At 37.9% G+C, this 17043-nt stretch overlaps 2 protein-coding genes across 43 annotated transcripts in view; one reads left to right on the plus strand and one right to left on the minus strand.

The window, feature by feature from the left end:
* SCAF4 (SR-related CTD associated factor 4) overlaps positions 1–13570 on the plus strand; it is a 62084-nt gene extending 48514 nt beyond the window's left edge. For all 4 annotated transcript variants that reach the window (XM_050786055.1, XM_050786058.1, XM_050786057.1 and 1 more), the window contains exon 20: positions 12229–13570. In XM_050786055.1, the coding sequence (XP_050642012.1) occupies positions 12229–13205 (977 nt within the window). In that variant the 3' untranslated portion in view covers positions 13206–13570. The remainder of the gene's footprint in view (positions 1–12228) is intronic.
* Positions 13571–15835: 2265 nt separating this feature from the next.
* Positions 15836–17043, minus strand: part of SOD1 (superoxide dismutase 1) — a 1049346-nt gene continuing 1048138 nt past the window's right edge. For all 39 annotated transcript variants that reach the window (XM_050786090.1, XM_050786101.1, XM_050786104.1 and 36 more), the window contains one exon: positions 15836–16048. In XM_050786090.1, the coding sequence (XP_050642047.1) occupies positions 15941–16048 (108 nt within the window). In that variant the 3' untranslated portion in view covers positions 15836–15940. The remainder of the gene's footprint in view (positions 16049–17043) is intronic.

Below are 17043 nucleotides of genomic sequence, written 5' to 3' on the forward strand. Positions count from 1 at the left end.
ATTTGGGATTAAAATTTATCACAAGTGATATAGGAGTATAGTTACCATAATGATGGAAAATGATTTGTTTAATGAGGAAGTTGCTTAAGAGGTCTACCTTCCAATGGAAGTCATATCATACAAGGAGCATTGGACTAGGAACCAGGGAACATGTTCGCATCTGTTTTGTTATGCTTTTTTTTTTTTTTTTTTTCCATATTAACATGATTGCACAAGAATCACAGAATCTGGATAGTTTTCTATTCAACCCCTTCTCTTCACATCCCACATGCCCACACACACACACACACACACACACCCCCGTGATTATGAATCCTAGTCTAAGGTCCATGGATGTTAGACTACCTGAAACTATTTACACAATTGCTGCATTTCTGTTTTTTACTGGGCTTAATACATTTATTGAATGAGTGAAAATATCTCTTGAACTCCAGAAGTTTAATAACCACTGCTTTCAAACAACCGTGAAGAGTAGTAAGTAGCTTGCCTGTGATTTAACATTTAGGTCTTGAAGACCCTGCCTGTTATTTCTTATCACTACTGAACATACAATTTAACCTCTGCGTCCAACATATGAAACCAAACACAGATGAGAAGTTGGTGAGCTTGGAAAAACATAGTAAGCTAGGCATGGCTAGAAAAGTAATTAAATTCTGAATCAGTCGTAGCGTTTATCATCACCTGACATACTGTTTGCGTGTCCATCTTCCTCCCACTAGATGGACCCATGAGAGGGGGAACATTTGTTACATGAGTGGGTGATTCTCAATGCAGGACTGTTCATATTTTACCTCTGATGATTATCTTCATTCTAAAACAAAATTTTTAAATTGAAGGCTATTCTAAATCCAGAAGGGTTTAGAATTTGACGTAAGAAAAGTGAAAACAGTTTGGTTAAAATAAGCACTTTGAACTAAAATGCAGCAGGTTAGTTCCAGTCATGAGAAAGAAGGCCTTCCATGTGCCTTCAGTCAGCAGTCTTGAAAAGAATATCACAGGAATTTTGACCTTATAGAGGAATGAGTTTTAAATGTGTATGCAAGCTGAGAAGGGTTCATCCAAGACTAACCAGTTTTATCATTTTGATAAAGGAATGTGGTAACCACACTGCAGTATTGCAGTACTAAAGGATCAGTAATTAGGTTGGGATAATCAAGTGATGGAATCCCAGAACTAAGATGCTTTGGTATTTCCTCTTGGTGTTCTAATGTTTTAAGATAATAAAAGGAATTGTTATGCTTCCCAGAAAACTGTGAGTCTAGAAGTTGATACTAAACTTCAGTTTTCTCATCTGTAAAGGGGGATAAAAATGACAGACACAATGGTGTCATGATGATTTAATGGGCTAACATATATAAAACACTTGCTTTGGGGCCTGCTGTAGGACAGGCACTTAGTGAATGGCAGGTGCTTATACAGGTAAGAAATGTCATAATGGTATTTATAACACCTAGAGAAGAATATCTTTTGCAATTCTAAAATTATATTACTTCAGCTGTGATTCGTTTTAAACTGTTGTATTGGCAGACAGAGGAAGCAAACTTTCTTTTTGAGACGAGTCTCTGTCGCCAGGTTAGAGTGCAGTGGCGCAGTCTCATCTCACTGCAGCCTCCGCCTCCCGAGTTCAAGCGATTCTCATGCCTCAGCCTTCCAAGTAGCTGGGACTACAGGCGCGTGCCACCATGCCCAGCTAAGTTTTGTATTTTTAGTAGAGATGGGGTTTCACCATGTTGGCCAGGATGGTCTTGATCTCTTGACCTCGTGAGCGACTGCATCCAGCCTACTTTTTAGGAAAAAAAATTTCTCTTGACATGGTTGCCTCACATATTTTCAAGATAGATTAGATCATAGATTTACACATATTAAACTTCCATCAGTTGGCTTAATGAGAAAACGTGTCAGTTTAGTGATAAATGGCACACCTACTAGATAGCTATAGTTTTTCCAGTGAGTGAGACTTAACTGAGTTCTTGGATCTAAATTTGTGAAATGTGGCAATATTTTTAAAGTAGTAGGTGCCACAGAGTTGTTCAGTGGGTCTCCAGAAATTCTGTAGTGAAGCCTGATTATACTGGAAAGAGGCAGTGGGTGCCTTAAGGATGGTTTGCTTGTATCATCAGACCTTAAGTGTGGGTGTTAGTTTGGGAGTAATTAGTTGAGTTGTACTACTGAATTGGGAGGGAATAAAACCAACTTTTAGAGATTTTGATTATTTCAGTAATACTGATAATCTGAAAATATAAAATTACTTGATGCACAATAATTATTCATTATGACTTGATTTTAAAGAAATCTCACACACCAAAATAGCTACCATGGTGGGAGTTTCATAAAAGCTAAAGATAACATTCTACAGTTGTTGGTCACTTAGGAGAAAAGGAATATTAAAAATGATAGCAATTCAGTTCATTCTCTTTACTGTATTAAGTGTTTGTGTTTACTTTTCAAAAACTTTTGTATAACATGTATCTCTAATATGTACAGCCTATTTTTATTAAAAAGTTCATTGTAAATGTAAAGTTTGGGTTACTTTGGTGTTCCAAACAATAAAAAAGAATACACAAAAAAATGTTTGTTTGTGTTACCTATCTCTACTGTGTTACCAGTATATCCAGAATCTCTTCTCAAGCAAAAACTGTTCTAGGTCGAACTCATTCCTTTTATGGGAAATTAAAGCCTCTTTCTTGACAAGTATATTTATTCATTAATTATCAATATGAAGAGATTACCGCCAGTTTTTGTCACACTACTGTAGCTGATGGTAAAATTTATAAATAAGAATTGGGTATTTGTAAGATCACTTCCTACTTGTAATTTTTGTTACCAAAGGTTTTAAAGCCAGAGTCACAAGTTGGTGGCCTGTGGCTGAATTACTAGGCAGTGGTGTGATGCACTGCAGTCCTGGCATGGCTTCAGTAGGCATTTGAGTTGGTGATTCCAGATTTGGACACCTCAGGAAATTGTGGGGACAGAATTGGTTTGTGAATTATATTTAAACAAGCATAAATGTTTTTATACTATCGTTATGATCCCTGAAACTGCCTAGAAGATGAGTAACTTTGCCAGCAATATCAATATCCAGTATCAGTTGGAATTTGATTTGGTGATTTCACTTGTTTGGATTTTTTTTGCACAATTTCTGTCTAAAATTTTAGATTTTTTAATGGCTCATTTTTAGCAATACTTATTAGAATATTAAAGCACCAGTCTACTAGTAATGCATTAGTTAGCCACTGACATTAAAAGGAAGCCTGAAGAAAATTCTAGGAAGTAGAGTTTTTAAAGTACTAACATAATATGTAATTTTTTAAAAAACAATTTTTGTGTTTTAATTTTGTTTGAACTTTAATGTTTGGTTACCTGAAATTATAAGCTAGAGTGATATATCAGGTATTTGATTTGGTACCCAAAAAGCCTGTTTACTTATCCTGTAAAAGTGTTCTTTGAAAGCTTTAAAATATTTGAATTAGTACTCTAATTACTGTATTATGTTATTCCACTAGTGTTATATAGTAGAAATGGTTCTTAAATACAAATTACAGTACCTTCAACTTAGTAGATAACATTGTTCATTGGATACGTGGATAATGCAAAATAGTGATTAATCTACAACAAATATTTGGCATGGATATGAATTTACACGTGAACACACCATAGTTTCTCACAAGGCAAAGCACTTCAAATGAAACATGAAGAAGGTCTTGCAGAAAACCTTGAAATGTTTTAACACATTGTCTCCACTTCTCCTGGGCTGTCACTTCCTAGACTGCTCTAGAGTGCAAGTCTGAAGAATGTCTTAAATTTAAATCTTTCTGAGGGACATCTTGAGGAAGGTGGGAGCGGTAGTAACTCTGGGCTCTAGATTGATTTTGGTAGACAAAGTTAATTGCTGTAAAGAATTTCAGGTAAGATTTTTTTCTAGCTAATATTGAAAATAAAATTGCCTACAGATAATCTCATTCAGTGATAGAAAGTTAATTTTAGATTTCAAATGTTTTAACTCTGATAGTGAAATTTTAACTCATAGCTATCGTACTTTGTCAATTATAGTAACATACTTAGTAATTATTATTATACTAACTGAAATTCCAAAAAGCAAATCTGTAGGAAGTTGAACATACAGAGCCTACTGTACATTATTTTGAAGAAACCAAGCATTTAAAAAAGATAATCATTCTCCAATTTCACTTGTAATTCTGTTTTTCATGTATTAGATGTTATCAAAACATAATGTACCCTTATGCCAAAAATAGATTAGCCACTTCTCAGTATATCTGCACTATATATTATTGAAAACTCAAATTTCTCTTAAGAATCTCTTGCTAACATTCTAAGCATCATTTTTAAAATATAATCTTAATGTATAATATGATCTGAAAGATGCTTTTTCTCATTCTTTGAAAATTAGCTCCTTACTCTTCCATTTTCCCCAGCTCTCAGAACATAGTGCCTTCCATAAGAATAGCTTAGGAGTGTTTGCAGAATAAATAGGCCTAAATATTATTGGTGAATCTAGGCAAAGGAAATAACATGTTGGTTGTACTGTGATTTCAGTTTTCTGCAGGTCTGAAATAAAAAAAGGAAAATACTTGATGGTTTAAAAAATACCTAGGGATATATGCTTAGGGATCTTCAGGCATTGATGAAAGAGATAAGAGTGGTTGATACATCTTTTTCTTCATGTGGGAAAATTTCATTTTGAGTTCATGCAAAATGCTACAGTGACACTCATTCTGTAGAGATCAAATCAAAACAGTGGAACTGCAACAAGGGACAGAAAAGGAGATTGAAAGAAAACTGCATCCTTTCTCAAAGTTCAAGTCCTCCTAGATTTATGCTGGAAAGATTCTTACCACCCTGGGAAAAGACCTGGACCTTGTAGCCTCTATTCTTAATCCCCTGAGAGGTATCTTCTCCTTGATGAGTTCGGTCATCACCTCTGCAAACACCATTCGTATGTTCAATAAATATGTAGTCAATAACCATTGTGTGCCAGGCACCCTTCTAGGTACTGGAAATACCAGAATGAACAAAACCTGTCTTTCTGGAGTTTATATTTTCGCAGACCTGGGCTAATAATTTAACATGGAGATGTTTCTGTGAAGAGAGTGAAACAGGACAGTTAGGCAATTTCAGGGTGTAACACGGATGTGTACAATTTTAAATATGATTGCTAGGGAAGGCATCTGAACCAGTAATGAAGAGAATACCCTCATGTAAATACAGAGGAAAGGAATGTAGAGTGAGGACCAAAGGAAAGGGCCTGAATTGAGATGGAGTATGGATTGTCGAAGGACCACAGTGGGAAGGGAAAGCAAAGGGAAGAAAGTGGCAGGAGATGAGCTTAGAAAAGGTTGTTGAGCACTAGGCCGTGAGTGCAGTGGAAATGGTGTAGTCTTTTACCCACGCCATGATCTGATTTACCGTTTTTAAAGTATTACTGTGGCTGTTAGAGAAACAGACTCTAGAAGATGGTAAGAGTGGAAAGGAGACCCATTCTGACGCTGTTGCAGCAGATGAGATGGGAGCTAGCCCACGTTGGGCTGGTGCAGCGGAGGTGATAAGTGGTTAGAGTCTGAATATATTTTGAAGATAGAGCCTTCAGAATTGCCATATTATTTAAATACAAATGTGAAAGAGAGTCAAGAATGACTCAAGTTTTTTATGTGAGCAACTGGTAGATGTAATTGCCATTCCTGTGATGCGCAAATCTGTAGGAGTCGGTTTGAGGGGAGCCTATCAAATTAAAATGTTGGATATTCTAACTTTGATACCCAGGTACAGAGGTCAGGTGAACTACTGGTAACATCTAATAGAGATGTAAATTCTGGCATCTTTAGCAGATAAAGATAATAATTAAAGCCACAGGAGCCTGTAAGATTACCTAAGGAGAGAATGTAAATAGAGAAGTGGTGAGAGGTCTGAGGACAAGAATTCTTCAGCATTTGGCAGCTAAGAATATGATGCTGAGAGCTAAGACATAGTTCCACGTGCCAGAAACTCTTCAGCAGTTTGTATCTATTAATCATTTCAGCCTTGCAGCCCTCAGGGCTATCTTCATTTTATAGATGGGGAAACTGAAACACTTGGAGATGAAATAACCTTACGAGGGTCATGTAGCTACAAGTAGCAATGTTCGAATTTGAGGTAGTCTCACTCCAACAGGAGCCTGAGCTTTTGACCACTATCTATACTGTATTCTGCAGCAAAGGATACTGAGAAGATACAGCCCGTGGGCTAGGATACAAATGTAGAGGGAGATAATCTGGAAGCCAAGTATAGTTTGTAGGCAGGAAAGAGGGAGAGAGAGGTGAATTATCAGATGACGCTGATGGATGAAGAAAGAGTGCTGCAACTTGGCGGCTGGCTTTAGCAAAATGAAGGCTCCTGGTGACCTTGAGAAAAGTGCTTTCATTGGATTGATGAGTTCAAAAGCCCAGTTATATGGGGTCGTCAGAGAATGGGAGATGAAGGATACAATTAGGATTTTGAACATCTCAGGAGATTTGCTATAGAGGAGAACAACAAAATGGGGTGATATCTGAAAGGAGATGCAGGGTGAGGGAGTTTCTAATTTTTGTTCTTGTTTCTGAAAGATGGACAAAAACTACGGCATACTTACCATTGGGAAGCCCAGTAGAGGGGAACATGTTGGTGCAAGCAAGAAGGGCTGTGTGCTAGATTGTGATGTAGGTGAGAGGGGATAGATCCAGGATACGAACAGTGGGTGTAACCGTTGGAGCACAGACAGTCACAGACAGTAGGACTAATGTGAATTCAGGTGCAAGTAAATTGGTAGATTTGGTGGTATGTGGGTGGATGAAAAAGTCTTTTTCTAAAGACCTTTTTTAAAAAATGATAAGCCAACTAGGGTAACTAAAATATGGCATATTCATGTAATGGAATATTAGTAATAAAAAATGAAGGACTTAAACATGCAACATGGATGAACCTTGAGAAGATACACCAAGCAAAAGCCAGTCACACAGGACCACATATTTTATGATTCCATTTATACAAAATGTTAATAGGCAAACCCACAGAGATAGAAAACATTATGTGGTTGCTTGGGGCTAGGACAGATGAGGGGAAAGCTGGGAAACAGATGGCCTATGGTTGCAGGATTTCCTTTTAGGGTAATAAAAATGTTCTAAAGTTGATTGTGATAGTTGCCCAATTCTGTGAATACACTAAAACCATTGAATTGTACATTTATGTGGGTAAATTACAGGCTGTGTGAATTTTACCTTACTAAAATTACCAAACAAAACAACTAAGAGTAGACAGGATTAAGGAGAAACTTGAACATGTGTCCTCATCCAGGACATGAGAATGTGGATTGACTAGTAAAATGTTAGATTACTGGCCAGAATGAAGGGTGCCCTTCGGTTATAGTTAGGAAAATTTGAAATGAGAGCGGTCAGCATTACTTCACGTCCAGGTGGAGATTAGGCAGAAAAGTTGCATTTAAAACCAGTGTTGGGGATTTTCCAGGCAGATATGGTGAGGGAGAGCCATGGACTCCAAAGCAGGTAAGGAGGAAGATAAAAACATGAAGGGCCTTGGCGGGGGTGGGGGCATGAGCCTGGTGGGATTGAAGATTGTTTGGGGAAAGGAGATATGGAGAGAATAATCTGGAAAGAGGAGAAGCGGGTAAAGAGTAGGGTACTTGAAATTGGGAATTTGGAAGTAATGAAATTACTTGATTAGTGATCAAACATCTAGAGCTCCTAGAGGTGGTGGCTCTGGTAGAATGGAAGATAGGGTTGTTGACCAAAACAGGTAGAGGAACTGACGCGTTCCTCTTTCTGTGAAGATCTCACTGAAATTTTGCGTCCTCTGCAACTGATGCAGTTGGTCACTCCCACAGTATTTAAATCAGACGTTATACATTTTATGTTTTGTATCTGTCTCCCTGACTGCATACACTCTGTGGTCCTTGACAGAAAGCCACCCTATTCATTTATATGCCTTTTGTATCCCTTATGCACATTTTCCTGAGATTTCAGGGTCCACATTGGACTCCAGCTATGAAATCAACCTTCCTTTCTCCCACCTCCCCTATAGCCCTTTAATGTACTTGTTCTTTATTTCACACCATTTCAGGCATCTTTGCTGTAGATGGCAATGGTGTCTCCCCACCCCCTTTTAAAATTGTAAAAAAACTTTTTTGGATCATCATAGGAAATATTTATAGATTCTTGGTTATTTTTAGTTAAATTCCAGTGTGTTTTCTATACTTCTCAAATTTGAATTCAGGCACTTAGAGCTGACACTCGTTTGGTCTGCCCTAATGCCTTGCTGTATTAAAAAAATTGTTTCCCAGGTCTGAGCCCTTTTTTGTTTCACCTGTATTCCAGGGGAGTTAACACCATCACTCTTCTGATCTTGCGTTGACAGCTGCATCCGCTCAGTTAAGGCAGAGAGCTGTATTCCTTCATCGCTTTCACCCCATCCTTCCTGTCCACTAAATGTCTTCTGTGTCCTCCATCTCTAGCACCTCTCTTTCACTTCAGTCTCTTGTCATTATCGCTGTCACTGCTGGATTCTCCGAAATGGCATTCCCCTCTTGGCTATCCTGTACACTACTTGCCAGAAGCATCTATCAAAAACCATCATAGAATCATTTATCCCTGCTAAAAATTCCTTGGTTTTCTGCACCACTAGAGGTCGAAGTCCAGGTTCCTCTATGGCACATAGGGCCTCTGAATTGCCCTGACTTACCTCTTTTAAACCTCGTCTGTATTTTCTCCTTTCTTCTTAGTTTTCATCAAAAGTCATTTTGTTGTGGTTCTCTGAACCACACACACCACTGCTTTACCTTGCTATGCCTTTTCAAAAGCTGCTAGTAATGTCTTGATAGTAATGTCCTTCTTTAACTCACTAGCCTTGTCTCTTTTCCTTTGAGATCCAATTCAGACACCCCCAATGACTGCCACTCAGATGCACACACCAGCTTTATGAGTCCCACCTCTATACCACCATGCTAGCTTGTGCCATCTCCTACAGAAATTGAAATTTGTCCGTTTCTACCAAAGTTTGTCCCTTTTTTGAAGAAAAGGACTATTAAGTGACTTAATAGATAATTCAGATATTTAATACATAATGTGAATGAATTGGGTTTTTAAACATTTATAACTTTAGAAAACTTGTCGGTGATACCGCACATCGTATTTCCAGATGAAATGAATAATTGCTTTGAATGCCCTTTTCACCTAGGTGACTCACAATATACTCCGATGGTTTATGCCTAATGCCAGCTTTCCTAATAAGGAGTTCCTAGCTAGCATGCTTTCCAAAGTCTTCTGCCACCTAATGTGTTTTTAATATACCTAATTATAAAAGCATTACATGTCCACTGCAAAAGGGAAAAAAAGGAACTACAGATACAAAAAATGTTTTTTGTGGTCTGAAGGCCATCTGGGGCTATGGGCATATTCTATCAGAAATCTGTCAATTTAGTTGGCTCTCAAAGGTTTAAAAGGAAACCCAGCTGGCCACATCTTTTTAGCTTTATTTACGAAGAAGGGAAGGGATTTGAGTGTATAATGTTTTAAGCAGATCCCACACAAATATCCACATATATCAAATAGGCAATTCTTTATAAAAATTGTGCTTTTATATGAAGTTTATGATTACTGTAAATTTTAACCCTGTTAATTTATACCCTCAAATGAATGCTGTAAATACCTAAGAGATGTGGTCCTTCAGACTGGGGTTTGTATTTTATCATCAGGGCCCATTTTCTCTCTGTAAGTTGAGATGGCTTTGCATCCTTTGGCCACTGTCAGATACTTGAGGACGCCAAGTCATGGGGCAATGACGAGTAGGACCTTCCCATTGCCCTTCAGGAATCACTCTCCTTTTGAAGACTCATCTCAACTAAATTCTCTTGTTATAATAAGATGCTTTGAAACTGTTTCTTCCATTTTTCTGGTGTTATTTTAAAATTTGGCACAGCCACTTGAACCTATAGATAGGCACCAGAATGTGCTACGCTGACCTCTGTAACAGTAAACTTTGGTCATTTTAGTCCTGGAAAACAGATCTTTCCTAATAAAAGGTGATGGGAAAGTAAAGTTCTGTTTGTTTCAGGTGTTTCTGTATAATGATCCCTCTATTAAAAGACTGTGCCTGGGCATATACATTTTATGTTTTGGACTAAATTCCACAGGTGTTGGAACTACACTATTCCTTTACAAAGTGAAAGCAAGGACGTATGCTTCTCTTACCCCAGGGTATGGTATATACTCAGTAAATATTTCCCAGATGATGTGAAGAATGTTTTATTTCTATCTGAGATAAGGTGTAGCTGGTGTCCTGTACATGTTCATTGTCTGGGATTTTCCCAAAGAGTCTAAAGAGCCTGTGAAGAGTCATCACCGCATCCATTTCACAGTTTCTGGCGTTTTTGCTGTGGTAGTCAGCATTTCCCAACTTTAGACCTGACGTGAAAGCTCAATGTATTTTTTCCATTTACCAAAGTACTTGAGTTTATGGCAGGTGTTGAAGAAGCAGGAGGAGTTGATTAAGATTTTAATTATCAGAAATGGAAAATGTGTTTATTTTTTGCAAAATCAAATGTTTAGTATTAGGATTTATTACTTTTCTAAATAGATATGCAGAATAATAATCTCACAGCTACAGGAGCCAAACACTGAACTCACTCTTAAGTGTTTTATCCTATTTGATCTCAACAAGTGGCAGGTATTATTACTATGCCAATTTTATAAGCCAGAATGCTGAGGCACATGTCCGAGATTATATTTCACCGAACATAATATATTCCTCTTTAGGCATTTAGAAGAAGATATTTTTGTTTATGTAAATACCAAAGCTGTTGAGTTTTTATGTTAAAAGAGTTATAAACTAGTTTACATACCTTTTCAGGCCCACTTTAGTGCTAAAGTGTGACAAGTACTATTGGACAACACGTTGTGGGTAGCAAAAACTAAAGTAGATATTCTTGTTTAGCATGATATAATTATTAGTACATAAAATCTAGAAATAGGACTTTTGCTAAATTTGCTGAAGTAGGTCGGAAGAAGTTTATTCAAATTGTAAACCTAAATAACATGATGTTGGGGAAGAAAGAAAGAAACTAGTACTAAAGTATTGGTCATTTTTCTGTCAGTGTCACCCAAGTATTTTTCTTACCATTGCCATAACTTGCCCAAAGACCTTTCTGCAGCACATGGGTAAACAGCATATTCTTAACAGTATCTGGAACATTTTCCATTATCAGAATAACTCCTTTCAGTCATAGTATTATGGTATTTGTCTTGTAATATTTATATTTGCAAGGGAATAAATTGAGAGATTCCAGTGCTTTTGTTACCTAAGTGGTAAACCCCAAGCAGAAAAAGATAGGTTGTTGAACTTATGTGACTCTTATATCAGTATGAGCAAACCCTCATGTAGATGGGAAAATAAAACCCACCAAGTCACTGTCATTTCAGCAGCACCAACCTTACCAGACTTGCCACGTTTGGAAGAATGAATAGAAGGAATGAATAGAAGGCAAACAGCTGAACATTGAGCATTATTCAGGTCATGATGACCTCGCAAGTTAGATATTGTGCTGTGCCTTGAAAAAGGAACTGTGACAATAAACTTCACGTTTGCGTATGGATCTTTGTTTTGTAGACATTAGTGTTTAATTGATGCACAGTGCATAGTAACTGCATGAGGCATTTTAATAATATGGACTAAGTGTAGCATGGAATCAAAGAGATCTTCCTCTTTACTGGGTTTTCTAGGTCAGTGACCTCATTTTTTTCTAGTAGTAAGAAGACCTAGGGCGTAAGTTTTCTGTGTGCCCCTGCCGTCTGCTTAGTTAGCTTGAATAGTTACTGATGGTGAGTGTTCATCTCATGAGGACTTAGCACGTTGTGTTTCTGAAATGTATTTGGAGTTGGAAACAGCTTCTGATGAAAGCTACAGGAGATTCTGACATAGGCTTTGGAAATTGGTATTACCATTACTATTTTATTTTCCAGTTTATTCTGGCCCTTACCTATATTAGATACTTTAAAAATCTCTTTGCAGTTGCTTGCCTTAGGTTGTTACTAGGCCTCACACTGGGTTTGTGACGGGTAGACTGGCCCACAGTATGAAATTTGAAGATTGTGGGTTGAATTTGATTTTGCTTTAAGCTCCACAGAACACAGCTGAAACTGGAGTGCCATCTTCTGTGGTGTTGACGTTTTTATTTTTGTCGTCTTTTAGGCACTCAAGGAGTTGCCCCTGGTCCTGTAATTGGACTTCAGGCACCATCTACTGGTCTTCTTGGCGCCCGGCCCGGTCTCATCCCACTCCAGCGCCCTCCGGGAATGCCCCCACCTCACTTACAGCGGTTCCCTTTGATGCCGCCCCGTCCCATGCCACCGCACATGATGCACAGAGGCCCGCCGCCAGGACCAGGGGGCTTTGCGATGCCCCCACCTCATGGAATGAAAGGTCCCTTCCCACCACATGGCCCGTTCGTTAGGCCTGGTGGAATGCCAGGGCTCGGGGGCCCAGGGCCAGGCCCAGGGGGTCCTGAAGACAGAGACGGAAGGCAACAGCCGCCGCAACAGCAACAGCAGCAGCAGCAGCAGCAGCAGCCGCAGCCGCAGCCGCCCCAGCAACAGCAGCAGCAGCAGCAGCAGCAGCAGCAGCCGCCGCCATCACAACAGCCTCCACCAACACAGCAGCAGCCACAGCAGTTTAGAAATGATAACAGACAGCAGTTCAATTCAGGTAGAGACCAAGAAAGGTTTGGAAGAAGATCTTTCGGAAATAGGGTGGAAAATGACCGGGAACGGTATGGGAACCGTAATGATGATAGAGATAATAGTAACCGTGACAGGAGAGAGTGGGGAAGGAGGAGCCCTGACCGGGACAGGCACAGAGACTTGGAAGAGAGAAATAGACGCTCTAGTGGGCATCGAGACAGAGAGAGAGATTCTAGAGATAGAGAGTCTCGTAGAGAGAAGGAAGAAGCACGAGGAAAGGAAAAGCCGGAGGTGACAGACAGGGCAGGTGGTAACAAAACCGTTGAACCTCCCATTAGCCAAGTGGGAAATGTAGACACTGCTTCAGAACTTGAGAAGGGGGAGTCTGAGGCTGCAGTCCTAAAGCCTTCTGAAGAGTTACCTGCTGAGGCTACCTCATCCGTTGAACCCGAAAAGGATTCTGGCTCAGCAGCAGAGGCTCCTCGTTAAGAGACTGGAATTTGTGAAAATGTGACAGTGACACTTCTGGAGTGTAGAGCTTGAGGTGTACAGATGCTGTATTATATCCGCTCCCGCTGTACTGCAGCCCCGCGCCAGCTGGTGGGGAACTGTAAGCAATTTGATTGCTTCCCTTCTATTTAAAAATAGCCACAAAATAACAAAAAATACTGAAAATATGAATAAATATTACCCTTTTTGCTGTAACTTTTTAAAAGTTTTGACTTTAAAAAGTTTACAAATCGTAATTAGAAGTGCTCTCTATTTTTTTTTTTTTTTTAATTTAAGACAAGGTAATGGTGAAAGCTCCTCAAAACAATAGGGATGTTTTTAATAAACTCTATTTTCGTAACAAACTTTAATGTGTGCTATTCTTCCTACACTGCATTAAGGTGGAAAAGGATTGTTCACCATCAAAGTTTGAGCTGTTAATACTGTATTGGAGTCTAAATTAGACTTATTTGATGAAAATAGACATTTTATGTAGTTATTCTCACTTTCATATGTAATACTTTTGAATTTTAGTGTTTCAGTCATAAGGTAAAGGTTAGTTGTTTTAATGTCAATTGAAAAGCTGTGTTTGCAATTCAATCGAGGTTTTTTTTTTTCCCCATTGGCTTTGTGGTATATGTTGCCCTAATTAATTTGTAAGATTTTGCTGGGGGAAAAGTTAATTCCAGTGTTACATGTTGTACTATAAATTATCTGACTGCGTGGGTATTACGTTAGAAGGTTGCATGTGTGTGTGTGTTGTTTTTTTTTTTTCCAACCATCCCACTGAATTCTTCAAAAGGGTAAAAGAATCAAGGTTAACATTTGCAATCTAAAAGCTTTTTGTTGTGTTTGAGGACTTCAGTGCAACCTATTATTGTTTCCTTATATAACCCTTGCCTATTGCCTTTCTTTACCAGTTTTTTAATTCCCCTGCTGGGCAGAGGTAAACTGAACTTTTCCCCCACATACACTTTTTTTCTTTTGCTTGAAGTTGGTGGGTTAACTAGGAAATTGTTGTAGGTTATCCAAGAATTACATGAAGACATCCAAAGCCAAGTCAAGCCTTTATCTGAAATTGCAGGAAATCCAGTGCCAAGACCTGATGTCACACTATCCAAATATTTATGGCCTTCAAGTTGTTTTGAATTACTTTTTTAAACTCTTGGTTTCAGTATGCTTAGCAGTTAACTTTGTCTTTGCCGTCATCCTCAGGCAAAGCTGCTTTATTACTCTGGTTTTTAAATAATACTCAGCAGCAAGGCCTTTGGTTTGATGGGGAGAATATATCTAGGGCAATGTCCTTATATTCCTGCCTTTAGAAAATGAGAGAAAATTGTTGTATCTGTAAATTTAAATTATAAAACTTGTCCTTAATTTTACACTGGCCCAAAAAAAAGTCCTAACAAATGGCTTCTGGAAGAAAACGTGATTACTCAACATCCAGACTTGAAGGACTTACAGCCTGTATTTCCAACTTAAGAGCATCCTATATGCACATGAAATGACTACTCCTAACTGGTAGCGTGATTATATTTGAAGTTTGAAAGGCGTGAGTCTCTAATTCCACATAGGCAACAAACTACATCAGGGAAATGGGTTAAATACTGTTTTTTAAACATTACCGAGATTTAAAGAATGGTGGTTTTAACCACTTACTGTAAGCATATTGTTCTTTAACATAATTTTAAAACTTTGGAAACACTACAGATTTGTCTTCCCAATTTAGCTTTTCCTCTCCTACATTTGATAAAGTACGTATTTATGAACAGATTGTCACTTATTCATGGTTTATCAGAAATATTCTACAATTTCCAATTGAATAGTCAAACCTGAGTTAGGTTAACATTTAAAAGCATTCTCTCTCAGGTACGTAAATACATTGAAAGTGACTCATTTCACTAATTCGGTGTGTAAATTAATAAACAGCCAGAACCCACAGTCAAACATTTCCTTGGTTCTATCTTCCAATGCTATAGATTTCTTTAAAGGGCTAATCTGTTAAGTAGGTTGTGCCAACGTCCACCCTTGAATGTACAATTTGTGCCATTCTGGCAGGTGGATAATCTTATTAGCTAGCTGAGGCTGTAACTTGCCTTTTAAACTCACTAAAAGTTATCAAATGGCTCTCTTACACGATAACGTCTTTTTAAAATAGGTACTTTATGAATCAAAATGCTAAAATGACTAAGCAAGAACATTTCCCTAAAGCTTTCAAAGGACAGCCTGTTGTCTAAGCAGAGTTGTGTTCGTATTAGCTAAAAGACCTGCTGTTTTAAAAGTATGCATTTTGATGATCTCAAAACACTTTCAAAGTAAAATGCTATCACTGTTAGCATTACTAAATCTGTTCCACTGAAGCTGTTCATATAAATAAGTATCAGAGCTAATTTAGTTTGAACTTGGATTCTTTTAATAGACTCAAAATGAGTGCCATACAGGGTTTTTATTCACAGGCTTGAATGAGAATTGAAGAAATTCTGACAAGTTTAATACCCATCTGTGATTAAGTCTGGCAAAATACAGGTCATTGAAACAGACATTTTAATTGAGTTTTATAAAACTATACAAATCTTCCAAGTGATCATCAACCAGTTTCTCATTACAGGTACTAAGCAAACGTCACACAATTACACTTTTAAGATTACAGTGTTTAATGTTTATCAAGATACATTTCTACAGCTAGCAGGATAACAGATGAGTTAATGGGCCTCAGACTACATCCAAGGGAATGTTTATTGGGCGATCCCAATTACACCACAAGCCAGACGACCTCCAGCGTTTCCTGTCTTTTTACTTTCTTCATTTCCACCTTTGCCCAAGTCATCTGCTTTTTCATGGACCTGTAAAAAATTGTAAGAAGATAACTTTGGGCTGTCAAGTAATCACTACCTCCTCCCAACAATACCCAAAAGATGTTTAAGAACCTCATAATATTAGAAAAATAACATTAATCCTAGTAGATATACTAATACTTAGTAGTTTAAAAGTAAAAACTACTATTCAAAGCTTTTTCTTGGTGTTGCAAAGACATTACCTTTAAACATTAGGTAAGTGTTGCTATCTCTAAATGAAATACTAAAAACCCAAATAACTATGTTGTAGACCACCACACACTACCCTTAGTCCTCCATGATAAGTTACAGTAACTGTAGTTCAGCCGTCACTCTTTGGCAATTTAATTGCTTTGGAAAAAAAGGAAAGTGAAAGTGAGTAACGCTCAAAATTTCATACCAAATGAATGACAGGCCTATAAATAAGACATAATCCTAAAAAACCTTAATACTTTAGCAACAGTATTTTGAATTTTGTTCAACAAACCTTTGTAAACAATTTTTCTGCTTTACAACTATGGCTCAAGAAAACCTTAAAAATAAAAGGGTTAACTGAGTGGAAGTGACTAATGAATGTTAATGCCCTCAAAGGGAGGTAAAAGAGAGCCAGTCTACCTGGTGTTTTGCATGAACCAGATGCATTCCCCAGAATAACTTGGGGCAACAGCTTCCCACAAGTTAAACAAGTCATGATAACCTGCAGTCCTGGATGAACATGAATACTGAAGTCCATCCCAGGTTTTAAACTTAACAAAATGTTCTGTTTCACAAGTGAGAAACCCAATCCTGGCAAGAAAATCTGGCCATTTTAAAACTAAAGACTACTCTGTTTTCCAAACTCAGATCTAATATGGTCAAATGTAACCTGCTTTCTACTGCATCTTAGCAGAACAGTGTTCTTGACTGACCCAGATAAAATAATTGATTTTCACCGTAACTGTCCAATAAAATTGCTTTTCCTAATTTGAACTGCAAGTATAATTTATCTGGATCTTTAGAAACCA

This window comes from Macaca thibetana, chromosome 3, assembly GCF_024542745.1.
Source record: "Macaca thibetana thibetana isolate TM-01 chromosome 3, ASM2454274v1, whole genome shotgun sequence".
Taxonomy (NCBI): domain Eukaryota; kingdom Metazoa; phylum Chordata; class Mammalia; order Primates; family Cercopithecidae; genus Macaca; species Macaca thibetana.